This window comes from Manis javanica, chromosome 11, assembly GCF_040802235.1.
Source record: "Manis javanica isolate MJ-LG chromosome 11, MJ_LKY, whole genome shotgun sequence".
Lineage (NCBI taxonomy): Eukaryota > Metazoa > Chordata > Mammalia > Pholidota > Manidae > Manis > Manis javanica.
In genome coordinates, this window is record NC_133166.1 from 80,640,588 (window position 1) to 80,653,640 (window position 13,053).

The 13,053-nt window shown below is 41.6% G+C and overlaps 1 protein-coding gene across 2 annotated transcripts in view; it reads right to left on the minus strand.

Moving 5' to 3' along the window:
- Positions 1–13,053, minus strand: part of FMN2 (formin 2) — a 321,858-nt gene that overhangs the window by 18,370 nt on the left and 290,435 nt on the right. For both annotated transcript variants that reach the window (XM_073216758.1, XM_073216759.1), the window contains exon 16: positions 11,277–11,426. In XM_073216758.1, coding sequence (XP_073072859.1) covers positions 11,277–11,426 — 150 coding nt within the window. The remainder of the gene's footprint in view (positions 1–11,276; positions 11,427–13,053) is intronic.

Sequence of the window (13,053 nt, forward strand, 5' to 3'; positions counted from 1 at the left end):
TCTATATGATCTAACAATTTTAAGTTTTACCAGTTTTCAAAGTGATGGTAAATGCTGCCCGCCTTAGATGCCCATATTATAAAGTAACAGAGAAATATTAATAAGGCTTAAACATATGGAGTAAAATACTAACTCACCAGTATGACTACAGATTATTCCCTGCTTATTAAAACAAGCAAAAACAAAACCCCTTGTATTAAGATCACGTCTCATTTCTGGGTTAAGCTACACACGGTACCATGCAAGCTTACCCTGATGGAATATTAAATCAAGAGTACTCTCTTCTTCTACTGCCCAGTGCTCCTAATTTGGCGGAGAGGAGGGTCATCTTGGGGTTAATGAGGCTCAGGGGATCAGGGTCTGTCAGGGAGGAAGCCGGCAGCCCTCTGCAGGGCTGGCTGCGGTCCTTCCTCCAGGCACGCTGCATCCGCTCGGGCCCCAGCTCACCTGCGGAGCCACTCCAGGCACAGAACAAGGCGATGCCCGAGAAGAGACGGCAATGGCCTCGTCACCCTGGCTCCACTCTGCTCACAGTGGAACAGCGAAGAGTCCTTACCAACACAGTCGGGTTCCCGCTCTCATTGAGACAACTACTTTCTGCAAATTCCTATTTCCTTATCAAAAAGCCAGAAGGCTTGACTCTGCCGAAGTCTCCAAGGGTAGGGCGGCTGCTCGCTGAGCCTCAGTTTCCCCCTTGCCAGGTATAATCACTAGCCGGGTCCATCCAACGCAAGGGTGGCTGCAGCTTGTGCCAGGGAGGACCACGTGCCCCTCAGCCCAGCCCCCACTCTGTAAAGGCACAGCTATCCACACGGGGCTTTATGCAGCTCAGCATCAAGTTTTAAATCATTCACGGAAGGAATCTGTAAGGTGACATCCAGCCTTTCTCCAGAGAGAGAGCAATGAGCTGTGGAGACATGTCGGCCAGGAACACTCCCTTTCCTCTAGATACAGAGAGTGACACGTGGGTGCCAGTATAACTGCTATTCCTACAGGGAGGGACAACCTTTAAAATCAGCTGGAGGTGGAACACAGCCAGGACTGTGCGGGAGGAGATGGAGACAAAGATGATGGATTATTTAGAGAATGTTTAACGCTACTTAACAAGATAAAATGACAGATGAAGTTGATTAAATATCATTTTCAAACTTAGAAACACATTCAGAGGATCAAGGATCCTAAGTGTCTTACTACAGAACTTACCCAGGAAACAAAAGCAAAATAAGTAAGAATGGAATGAAATAAAATGAAAATGCTCATAGGCTTCATATAAGACATTAGAAAAAGAGTGCATCTATACATTAATATTATAGTTACAGTTACAAAGCCTAAATTGCAAAAAAAAAAAAGGAGCCTTACAACTTACATCATTTTAGGAGTATATTAGGTATGGTGTGTTTTCATTTTTTGGGGGGTCTGCAATATTGTACTCTAAAAAATTGCAAAATCGTAGCTCCTAAAACCCAAGAGCATGAGAATTTGAAATTAAATTAAAATATGCACAAGAATTAGTATGTATATATAACAATTTAAATAATATGACAGTGATGATTTAAAGGTCCTTTTAAGGAGGGACAGACTGGAAACAATAGTTTTCCACATAAACCAAAGGACCCAAGCTATAGGTTACTCATTTGCTGTGATGGTTTATAGATGGACAGATACTTGCACTGACAAGAAATGCCAGTCCAAGACCGCACTGTAGTTTTACAGCTAATTCCTCAGCATTGGTATGGTTCACCTTCACTGAGTGCCCACTCACACAAAGCACCATATGAAAGGTCTGTCCCTACTACTGCCTGCCCCCAAAATGTGTCTGCCAGTGGGATGTTTCAATGAGAGGCCGGACAGTTCATTAAGCAGATGTGAAAAATGTGAGGCTTTACCCCATAGTAAACACAGACTTCTTCCCCTATTTAAAAAAAAAATTATTTTAGCCACTTACTATATCCATTTTTTTTAAGTATTTATTCTTCTCCAATAGAAAAGTTTTAATTACAGGTTAATAAAACTTGGACAATCTGATTCTTCCCATGAAGACTAGATTTGAAAAAACCTTATTTGCAATAGATGAATACCTTCAAAGTACATACCCCCTGTACACATACTACCTATTCTATGTGTATTTTTAACATGACTTATGATTTCCTGAAGTGGCTTTACACAGGGAAATCACTGGTTCATTTCATCACTACAGAGTCAAGCTATTATAAATTACTAATTATCTAAATCAATTATCTAGATCTTTTTGCTTTTGGAACAAGTCATATAATTTCTTTTTTGTATAGCTTTTGCCAGCAGATTTATCTCTCAAATTCTCACTTGGCTCATATATGTGTTAGTAGTTAAAAGAGTTGCTTTCCCTGAATACGTACAGGACTACCTAGGGCAGGGGAAGTGGTCAAGGGTGTGCTGGGGAGGAAGACAAAGGGACCAATATGCTGGGTTTCAAAACTGAGAAATCTAAACAGATCACTGGAAGCAGTTAGCACATTCAGCAGTGGTCTGCTTTTATGCTTACAACTCTATGACAATTCTGCTTCCTTTCTTTTTTAAAAAATAGCTATATTGAGATATCATCCACACACTATAAAATTCACCCATGTAAAGTGGACAATTCAATATCTTTCAGTATACATAATTCCAGAACATTCCACACCCCCAAAAAGAAACTTCATCTGTAATCACTCTTCATTCTTCTCCACCCAGCCCCTAATGAGGACTAATCTAATCTGCTTTCAGATCCTATAGATTTACCAATTCTGGACATTTCACAAAAAAACAAATCATACAATATATATAGTCTTCTGTGACTGTCTTCTTTCACTTGGCATACTATTTTCAAGGTTCATCCACATTATGGAATATATCAGTGTTTTGTTTCTTTTTATTGTCAAACAATATTTCATTGTGTGGATAGGCCACATTTTATTTTTCCCGTCAGCAGCTGGTGGACATTTGAGCTGCTTCTATTTTTTGGACATTATGAATAATGCTGCTGTGAACACGTCTACAATGGTTTGTGTGGACACATTTTCAGTTCTCTTTGGACATTATGAATAATGCTGCTGTGAACACGTCTACAATGGTTTGTGTGGACACATTTTCAGTTCTCTTTGGCATAGAGCTACAAGGGAATTGCTGGGTCCCCTGGCAATACTAGGTTTAGCTTTTTGAGGAAATACCTGTCTTTGAAAGTGGATGTATTCTTCTACAATCCCACCAGCAGTGTATTAGGGGTCCACACATTCCCCTCATCCCCCCTACTCCTTCATGCTTTGGTTACTGCCTGTCTTTCTGATTCCAGCCATTCTAGTGGGTACGTGGTTCATCTCAGTGCAATTTTGATTTCATTTCTGTGATAGCCTAGTGACGTAGAGACTCCCTCCAGGGGTTCATTGGACATTCTGCTTATTTTCTTGAGACCACTCCCTTCCCCAACAAGACACGAATATTTCCTTACTTACTTTTTATGTCCTATACTGAAATACACATTTTATGTCCTATACTTAAAACACCTCTATGCTGATCTCCATTTCTGGTTCCTACCTTGCGTGATCCCAGCCTCTCCGCCACACAGAAACACTAGGCACATGCTTTCACAAATGATGCCTTTTAAAATTAAGTTTGATGTCTTATCATGGTTGTTTCTAAATCTTAACCAGATGTCAGCAGGTAAAACCAAGTGAGCTAATTGGTCTTTGTCAAATAGAGTAATGCCCAACATGTCTGGGTCTAACACTTCCCACTGGCTTCAACCTATTGCAGGAACCAATACCTAAAACACTGGGGAGACCATCTCTTCCACCCTTACCTCTCGTGACTAGTCTTCGATTATTCATTATTTATCCTAGGATTCTGGATTTTTAAGTATAGAAGAAATACTTTCCATTTCTCTGAGGCTTCACTCCCACTGCTGGGAACAGAGTGGTGTCTGGAGCAGGGTCCAGAAGCCCAGGCAGAAGGGTTCACACTGGTGGAGTTCCTCAGCCCACAGGGGCCAGAGTCAGCATGGAGAATCTCCCAGTGGGAATGGACTGGGGCAGCCTCTGACTCCTTACTTTTTTCACTGTCTTAAAAATCCAGGCTCCAGCAGAAGTCTACACAAACCCCAAGACTTTGGTGATTTGAGATTATACAAATCTAACAGATCTGGCCTGCCCCTTCTAGCGATTATTACCATTATATTGTCTTAGAGCATCCTAAAGAAACTTAAAATGATCCCTTAAAAGTAACATCTTGCCTGTAAAGAAACAGCTCATGTTGTAACTTGTTTTCAGCCATATAAACTACATGATGTTATTTTCAATGGTTAATTTTGAATATCTAATCCATGAAGTATATTTTGATCTAAGATGGTTTTACTACAGATTTTGCTAAGACATCACAAAACCTTCTTAGCAAATGCCGAAGGGAAAGTAGTAATCGCTCAGATGTCTTTGTAAGCCTCTGCAAACTCATTGAAAGGTGCAACAACTTTAAATCCTTTTAGAGCAAAAGTATCTTTGAACAAACTATTCTCTTGGCTCTCGGTCTCAATTCTCTGTTAGGGAGCTTGAACGGCAACATGGAAGGACGAGTTTCTTCCATTTTTGAACATGAGACTCATGAGGAAGGATTTTCCAAAGTTTAAAGAGCCTCTATTGGAACACAGGTAAATAAAGAAGCAGATGCCAAGATCCTTTCCATCTAATCTTTACCTTAGGATTGTCCATCATTCTTGGAGAACTAAATTTTAGAAAGTGCGTTTCCTGATATACAGGGTTTCACATCTTTCCCTACCCTTGGCTTTTTGTAAAACATCTTAGGAAAAGAAAGTTCACATTGTTGATCTCTCAAATGTTCTGGTTACACATGTTTGTCAGTATCTGAATTTTCTGACCTCCAAACCTCAGGCAGGAACCTGCAAATAGCCAGTTGTGTAGGTCTACCCCAATAGAAAAACAACATGCCCACCTGGGTCATCTCCATGGTGTTTGCCCCAGTGCAGGGTACCAGATGCACCCCCAGGGCCATGACAGTAACTTATCACCTTGTTTCTCAATGTCACTGTCCACACTCCTCATGCTTGAGCCAACTGTGTTTTCATTATATGAGTCACATCTATTTATTCCCTTTTCAAAAACCCCTGTAATGACTTTCCATTGCATGTACTGTAAGAGCCAACCTCTCACCATAACCACCAGGGCCCGAATGATCAGATCAGACCCCTGCCTATCAGATTCATCTCTTCGCCTTCCCCCTCCTTGGTGTGCCCTCAGTCTTTCTGCCATGGTGTCTTGAACTTCTAACATCTCTGCCTAACAGTCTCATATATCTTGTTGCCTTCTCACCACCCTGTCTCTGCACACAGCTGCCCCCTCAAATTCTTTAGGTGTCAACAGAAATAGTGCCTCTTCAAAAAGACCTCCTCTGACCACACTTCCTGAATGAATTTCTTCTGCTTTTTACTCTGCAATAATGGTTCACTGTTTATTTTCCTCATACTACTAATTTCAACCTATAATTTAAAAGTATGCTTGTTTACCTTTGAATTGCCTGCTTTTCTCAGTAGAGTGCAAAAATCCACAAGGCTGGGAAATTTGCCTGGTACACAGTAGGGCATAAATAATTGTTGAATAAATTAATAAATAACTGAATTACCTATCACATTTTAATTAATCCCTCCTTTAATGAATGTAGATCACATACCCTATACATTCTCAGGCTCCATTATGCACCATTCTATCTTGTTCATCAGTTGTCTTGCCAGAGCTTTAGCTATAGGAAGTCAGAACAAGGAAAGGAATTCTTCGTGGGTTGTTTCTCTAGAAATTGATGCCTGAATTAAAGGGATAAATGTTTGGCCAAATGCACTCAACGCTGTGATGAAACAGTGCTAAACAGCAGTCCAAGAGGCAATTTCACCCAGGTATACAACAAATACATCATTATGTAATAATAAACCTTCTTTCCTTATCTCTATTCTTCAGATTTACTTTCTGCTGCTTTGAAGGTGATTGCTTCCTTCTACCCTGATAATATCATACCCAAATGTGAACACCTGGATACCAACTGTGGAACTGGGAATGTTACCATGGCATGAGGCCCTCTCCAATTTAATGCATAACCTTCTAAAGCCAAGCATCAAATCCTTTTTCTCTGATTATGGACTTAGCTGGGCTGAAACCAGACTTAATTGCCACGTCCTTGCACCATCAGGAGAGTAGCTATTCTTCTTCCTGGTTGATCCAAGACCACCTGTCTCAAGGTAAAATAAAACAGTAAATTAAGCTAGACAACACTTTAAACATAAGCCTTACTAATGCACTTATTACATTAAAATGCCTAGTGCCGACTGAAAATGAAATTATGATATGCTACACTACACACAACGGGGCTTGAGGCCCAGCTGCCAGAGCCAGGTTTTCTTGCCTAGAATGCCCTTACCTCCTGAACTGCCTGTGAAAATCCTACTCTGACTCCAAGCTCTGTGTCAAAGCCCTTGGACAGAAGAAACCCCATCCCCCGCCCAGCCACTGGTGAAGCCCCCTGATTTCTCCCACTGCATGTGACACCAGTGCTGGCTGTTAGCTCGAGGGGGCAGAACCTTTGTCACATGGACCTGAATGTCTGGTCCTAGTAAAAACTCAATACGGAATGAGAGAGTAATCACAAATAACTGCACAGAGTTATATCGCTGAAGACTGGGTGCAAACCGTGTCTGGCTTACAACTGAGCAAAATGAGGAGTGAGGTTGTTTGGAGCATCCTGCTGTCTCCTTGCAGGACCGCCGCCTCTTCATCAGGGTCAGAGACACATATAGTCTCACTCAATCTGTACTTCTTTACTCTAATTAATTGGGCTTTTGTCCTAGCTCCATAGAGCCTTATCAGTGGCTAAGAGACTCTCATGCTAATGTCTTCCTGAAAATAACAGATGAGGGTTGCCCGTTTCCTCACATATGAGAACCAGGCTCTGTGAGACTTCAGGGAGATGCTTGGGAGAGTAAGGTCAGCTAATCCCCCCATCTTCTGGACATACTCAAGCAAAAGTTTTTTTAAATTATTCTTCATATGTTTTGTGTTGCTCAGGGATAACAAATCTAGATTTCTTTTTAGAGAAGTATTTCTCATTAACAATTGTATATGCCTAGCTCCAAGCATACAAAAAGACATTTTTTCTGACTCATGACAAAACCAACAGGTCAGTTGTCCAGCGCATTGAAACAAGAGTTCCTGCGTAAGCATGATGCACACGTGGACGGACAGGCTGCGTTAACATTCTCAAACAGAAGTCCATCCTTGGACTCACAATCAAGGCATTTTACCTAAACAAGAAAGTAACAGAGTTCACAGAAGTGCCTTGTATTTACAGAATGTGTTCTTACAATACTTAGTCTGCCTTATCAAAATGTTACATCAACATGTAGGTGAGTCATAATCAGGGTATGATTTGTAGTAGATGATGGATAAACAGCCACAAGCATCTATCATGCAGACACTGTGCTATCTATTCTATATTATCTTATTTAGTCTACACAGTAACACTGTAAAACACAGGTACTACTATCTCCTTTTTGTAGGTTGCAAGACCATGACTTTTTTTTATGACTAGAGCTGCTAAAGTGGAAGAGCTAACTCAAAAATCCTCATGTTTTCCAAAGCACATGGATTAGAAATACAGTAGAAATTTTCAACATGGATGTGTAGGAATTCACCATTTTCAAGAAATGTTTCTACAGAATCATATAGGTCAGCAGGCCAAGGCCAGAAAATACTGAAAAAAGCAGATAAGTTACCATCACTCTATAATCACACACCAATTAGAAATAATGGGGCAAGAAAAATTTATACAGGATTTATAACCTTAAAAGTATCATTCAATCTATAAAATCTAAAGTACAGCAAGGAAAACTTGATCAGAAAGCAAAACTTCAACCACACCATTAAACCACTTTTCAGGGTGTTTTACCATGCTAAGACATTCTGCTAATTGCACAGGTTATTTTTAAAGGCTTAAAAAATTGGGGGTAGTGTATTCTTATTTACTTTTTGGGGAAATTACTCCTTCCTAACTCTAATGATACTGCTAGGAAGGGACCTGTCAACACGGCCACCCTCCTGTCTGGCCCAGAACTGGGTGTGTGGACTGGTGAGCTAACCATGGCATCCCATGCTCTGGCCTCTGTGGCTGATCCAAGGATGGATGCGACTCAACTGGCACTCTTCCTCAGGACTTTTCTAGATGGTGGAGAGTGCTCTCTCTGCCTGGGCTGTGAGAATGTAAGCCATGGCTGTGACTCATGGCTGTGGGGCCACTCCTCTAGGAACAGCCTGCTTGGAAACTAGGCTAAACCACAGGACAGAGTGGCGGGGAGGGGATGAAAGGGCAAGAGAGTGAGAGAAGGAGGACTTGTGAGAAAGAAGAGGAGGAAGGGGAGAGGACATTGAAAAAGACAGACAACAAGACCCAGAGGCCCAGACACACCTGACTAACCCCAGAGACCACAGTTATAATTCCTGCATCATGCAACTCACAGGCAAGCATCACCCTGCCTTTCTGTGGTCTGACTGTCTAAACAGTCTCTCTTTTTGCTTAAGGAGTTCAGAGTTGACTCTATCACCCACTGTGATAAACTTAAGTCATATAAGAAAACATCTTCATGACTTTTTAGACTAAGTTGTTATCTTATTTCCATGCCCATATCAAACATCAGTGATGTCACAAGTCAAACCAGCAAATAATTATGAAGACAGGAGGAGGGGACAGGCAGTGTGACTTAGGGACAGCGAGGGCTGTACTGGAAGTGAAGACACGGAACACCTTGTTGGGACGTAAAGGCTAAAATGAAAACATCAACAAAAGCTACAGTGTAAAATAAAACAGCCTGTCATTGGGCAGCACAGGATTAACTAGTAACCAAAGTGTGCAGAGGCTGGGGAACGACATGCCCCTTTTAGTGTCTGTAGTGTGCTTAAACTACCTGCCCTGACACAGACTGTATCAACCCAGTATGCATGACACCGAGCTCACACTGAGGCAGTCACTCGGCGCCCTGATCTCAGGAGGGCTTGGTGTAACCCTGTGCTGCTATCTTGAAATTACATTTTTATTTTGCACTGTTCCCTGAAAATTCTGTCATGGGTCCTGCATTAAGGACAAAGACAGTATTTTTCTGCAAGTGATTCAGACCAAGGGTCTGACTTTTCAAAGGAGCCCATTTGCCAAGAGACGTAATGTATCTCAGAAGTCACAGGGCAAGGTCACTCTCACCTGCCACGTCTTCCTCCTTAGTCCTTTCTTAAAAGCAAATGATTTAGGAGGAGAATGAGAAGTCTCTGGTGAAAAGCATCTGTAATCTTCCAGCTCACAACACTGCCAAATAAACGTCAAGTCACCAAGTTGAGCTCAAAAGCTCAGGGTATATTTCTAGGATTGGCAAGCACAGACTGAAGTATAAAAAGAGGATCCGGTCGATTTTATGAGTTCCTTAGAAGAATGAAGAAAAGCTAGTTCTGGTCATGTCAAATGCATAAAATATCATGCAATAGTGGATTTGCTATTGATAGGCTACCTAGAAGCACATCTCTGTCTCATGGCGCACAGGCTCCCAGGGCCTGTCCCATCAGACAGCCATGCACCTGATTAGTGCCAACATGTTCTCCCAGGTGGCACCTCAGTGGCTGCAGCCACCATGGCAGTGTCACCCATGCTCTCGTTCCAGGATGGCAGGGGCCTGGCCACAGGCCCAGGCGGCCTCCACTGCGCCGCCACTTGCCTGGCCACCGCTTAGGCCTGGTAGACCCCAGATGCCTGGAGGCCTGACCTCCCGTCCAGGCCCCTAGCTCCCAGATGGTGACCCGACAATGCCAGATACTGACTGGCCAGCTCTGTGCTGTGGCGTTTCAGGCCCTTTTCCAGAGGAACAAGTTTAGAGATGAAAGGGGGGCAATGAGGGACAGGACAGGAACTTGCATGTGATGTGCCAAGGTGAAAAAAGTTTCCTCTTCACAATTTTCCAAACAGAGCAAACCTTGCCTGGCAAACCACTGATGATTTATAGCTACGTCTGAAGGAAATGAACAGTGGGTCAAACGTGCTTCCTTTTCAGCAATTCTCTCTCTAAACTGTCTTACCTGCCTGGACTTTTGACCAAAATGACATCTTTTATGTCAGCCCTTAATTTTGAAGTAGAATAAGCTCATTATTTTAGAGTGGATGTTTAACATGTATTCCTTCTGTTCCAAAAGCTCCCTCTTTTCATCCACTCTTCACTGAGGGATGGTTTCTTCTGTGATAAAGCTGTGGAATCTAACTAATTCATTATGGGAGTCCACACAAGTTTGGCAGGATCTACATGCTCAATAAATGTTAGCAATTAATTTCACCTAACCTAAGGTACTGTATGTAAGCAGGACCAAAATGAAGAGAAAAAGCCGGAAACATCAGACTTCATGGTCTGATGAGAAAAGTCCCTTAGGATTTAAGTTTTCTAAAGATCTAAAGCAAAGTCATTATTAAGTGCAATGATGTGGGAATGTATAGTAACTGGTCTTAGTACTACAGTTTATTTACAAGGTAGCTTATGTTTCCTTTGCATTCTCCCACTAGACCCTCCTCTTTGGGGATGCTATCCAGGGAGGGTTGGCTTCCTTTCTGATTTAATATTTAATACACCTCCACAGAATTTCATAATCACAGTGACACAGGCTTTCTTTCATATACTTAATGGGAGAAATTTCCCTTCATTCCAGAAAAGGTTTAGAAAGTGTCATGATGTAATTGTATAGAAGTTTTGAAAGATCTTTTAAAAAATATTGATCATCTGTTTCTTGGTGATGCCTGGGAGAAATTTGGATACAAATGTTGAAATGTTGACAATATCCCATGAATTGAGCAAGAACAAAACAAAATAAAAGTGACTCACCTTACCTTTGTACTTTACAGTCTTCACTATCACTCCTTTGAGCCAGTGGCTTTATCACCTCAGTGCGGTTGTTCCACTCGTCTTACATGGTCTGATTTTGTGTGGTCTCCTCACCACAGAAGCTGTTTTACCAGGCAAGTCCTGGCAAACCATCACCCAGCTGTTTCTGTAACATCACAGCCTCTATGCCGACTCCTCTTATTCAAATTCCAAATTTTGCCAAATCTCAGTGCCCTCTTAGGCCTGATACCCCAGGTTGTGTGCCATCTAATTTTTTGTTCAGGCTATAAAAGTTGGCAACCCCAGTGGCATCACACCTAATAAAACACCAGTTTTAAAATGCCATTGTGCAAATGAAAAAACCTACCTCTCTTGTAGAATAAGTTTGTTCTCTTTCTTCCAAAGGTCTTTAAAGTCAGAGCTGAATTCATGCCAGATGCTGAAGAAAACATTTGGGGACACTTCCTTTTCTCCAATTTTTGGTTTCATGAAGAAATAGGCAGTCGTCTCCAAAAAGCTGTCAAAGGGCACACACACAAGAACATAAAAGCTGTGATTACTTTCCAATATGGGATATTCTTTCCCCATCCAAATGCTGATTTCACTCATGCAGTTACTATTACCATGAGGAATCAACCTCTTCAAGCAACAATAATAGTTCTTTTATGTTTCATGATAGAGTTTCAGATATAGATAGAAGCAGCTGACAAGATTCCTCCTTAAACTGGTAACTGTCCCTGGTCCAACTCCATTTTCAAAATGAATCACTACATGTTCGACATATTTCAGAAGTGAACCTGTAGTCAAATCGGTATGTACTGGAAGCAGTGGATCTATACTTTCTTTCTACACTCTTAACATATGAAATATCAGCCATTTGCCCCCAAACTAATATGCATTTCTATATGTGCATTATACTGCTTATATACTCTTTGGCTTCTCACATTGCTGTAGGGGTAAAAAAGCAAGAGACCCAGGAGAGGCTGACAAAGTCAGGATCATGGCAATTCATCAATGGGTACCAATACGGCAGCTGACACGGTGCTAGAAGACGATAGCACTGTCTTCAGAAGGTGCCGCTCAGAGGCAGCTTCATGTAACAACTACATAAAGTTTAGAAGAGTTTCAAAATGGTTATTTGACAAAGAACATACCACTAGTAAATGTGAGATTTAGGACTTAATAAAAATCTTCCATTCCCATAAACAATGCTCTTAAAAGGACCTAGGCCAATAAAACCGTTAATGTCAAGATGAGGAAGCCAGGGCAGCTGGTTAGAGGGGGACCACAGTTGCTCCAAAAGGAGTGGCATTCTAATAACCCTGGCCCCCTCCCCTTCTCCCCCACTTCGGCCAAGGCCAGTGCTATTTCTGCTACACAGAGCTCAAATCTGATTTACCCTGATGTAAAAATGTCTAAGGCAACTTGACTGCCATATGTGTGTGGCTTGATTAAAAATGTGTACACACATATATATGCTAACACATCTTTGTGTATGAATTCAGCTTCAAATTCCAACTATGAAACAAATAATATGCAAAATATCTCACTGAGATGAGCATTTAAAAAAGAGGTGTATAACATGAATTGGCTCACAAGGTATCGGAGACTGAGCAAGACACACAAAATCAAGAATTCACAGCCACCCCTGACTTTGGGTTACCAATATGTGGCTCATCTGTTTTAAAACATGTCCGTGGTTGCCTCTGAGCAACAGCATTCCCAGGGACGCCAGCTCTTAGATCTGGGGAGAGATGACAGCACTGATTTGATTAAGTATGTGGCTCTTTGGAATTATGTATTTCTCCCTAGTTAGCCTAGTAGGAAAAAAGACAGAGTGGAGTCAATTAATCCTGAGAGAGAGTCAGGCTGTGAAGTGGACATGGTATGTGAGAATTTGGCTGCCACAAGCTATGGTAATATCATTAGAAGGTGTCCATAGAATGTGTTGATGCTGTGATGGCTGCCAGGAGAGTAGATGGCAGAGCACATAAATCTAAGACATATCTAGGTCATACTTTACTAAAACTGATAAAATATATGCATACTTCCCTCCTGGGAAAACCAATCATTCTCCTTACATGCCTGAAGACTATTTATGACCTACATGGCTGAAAAGAGGTCTCAAATCCTTTGACTATGCA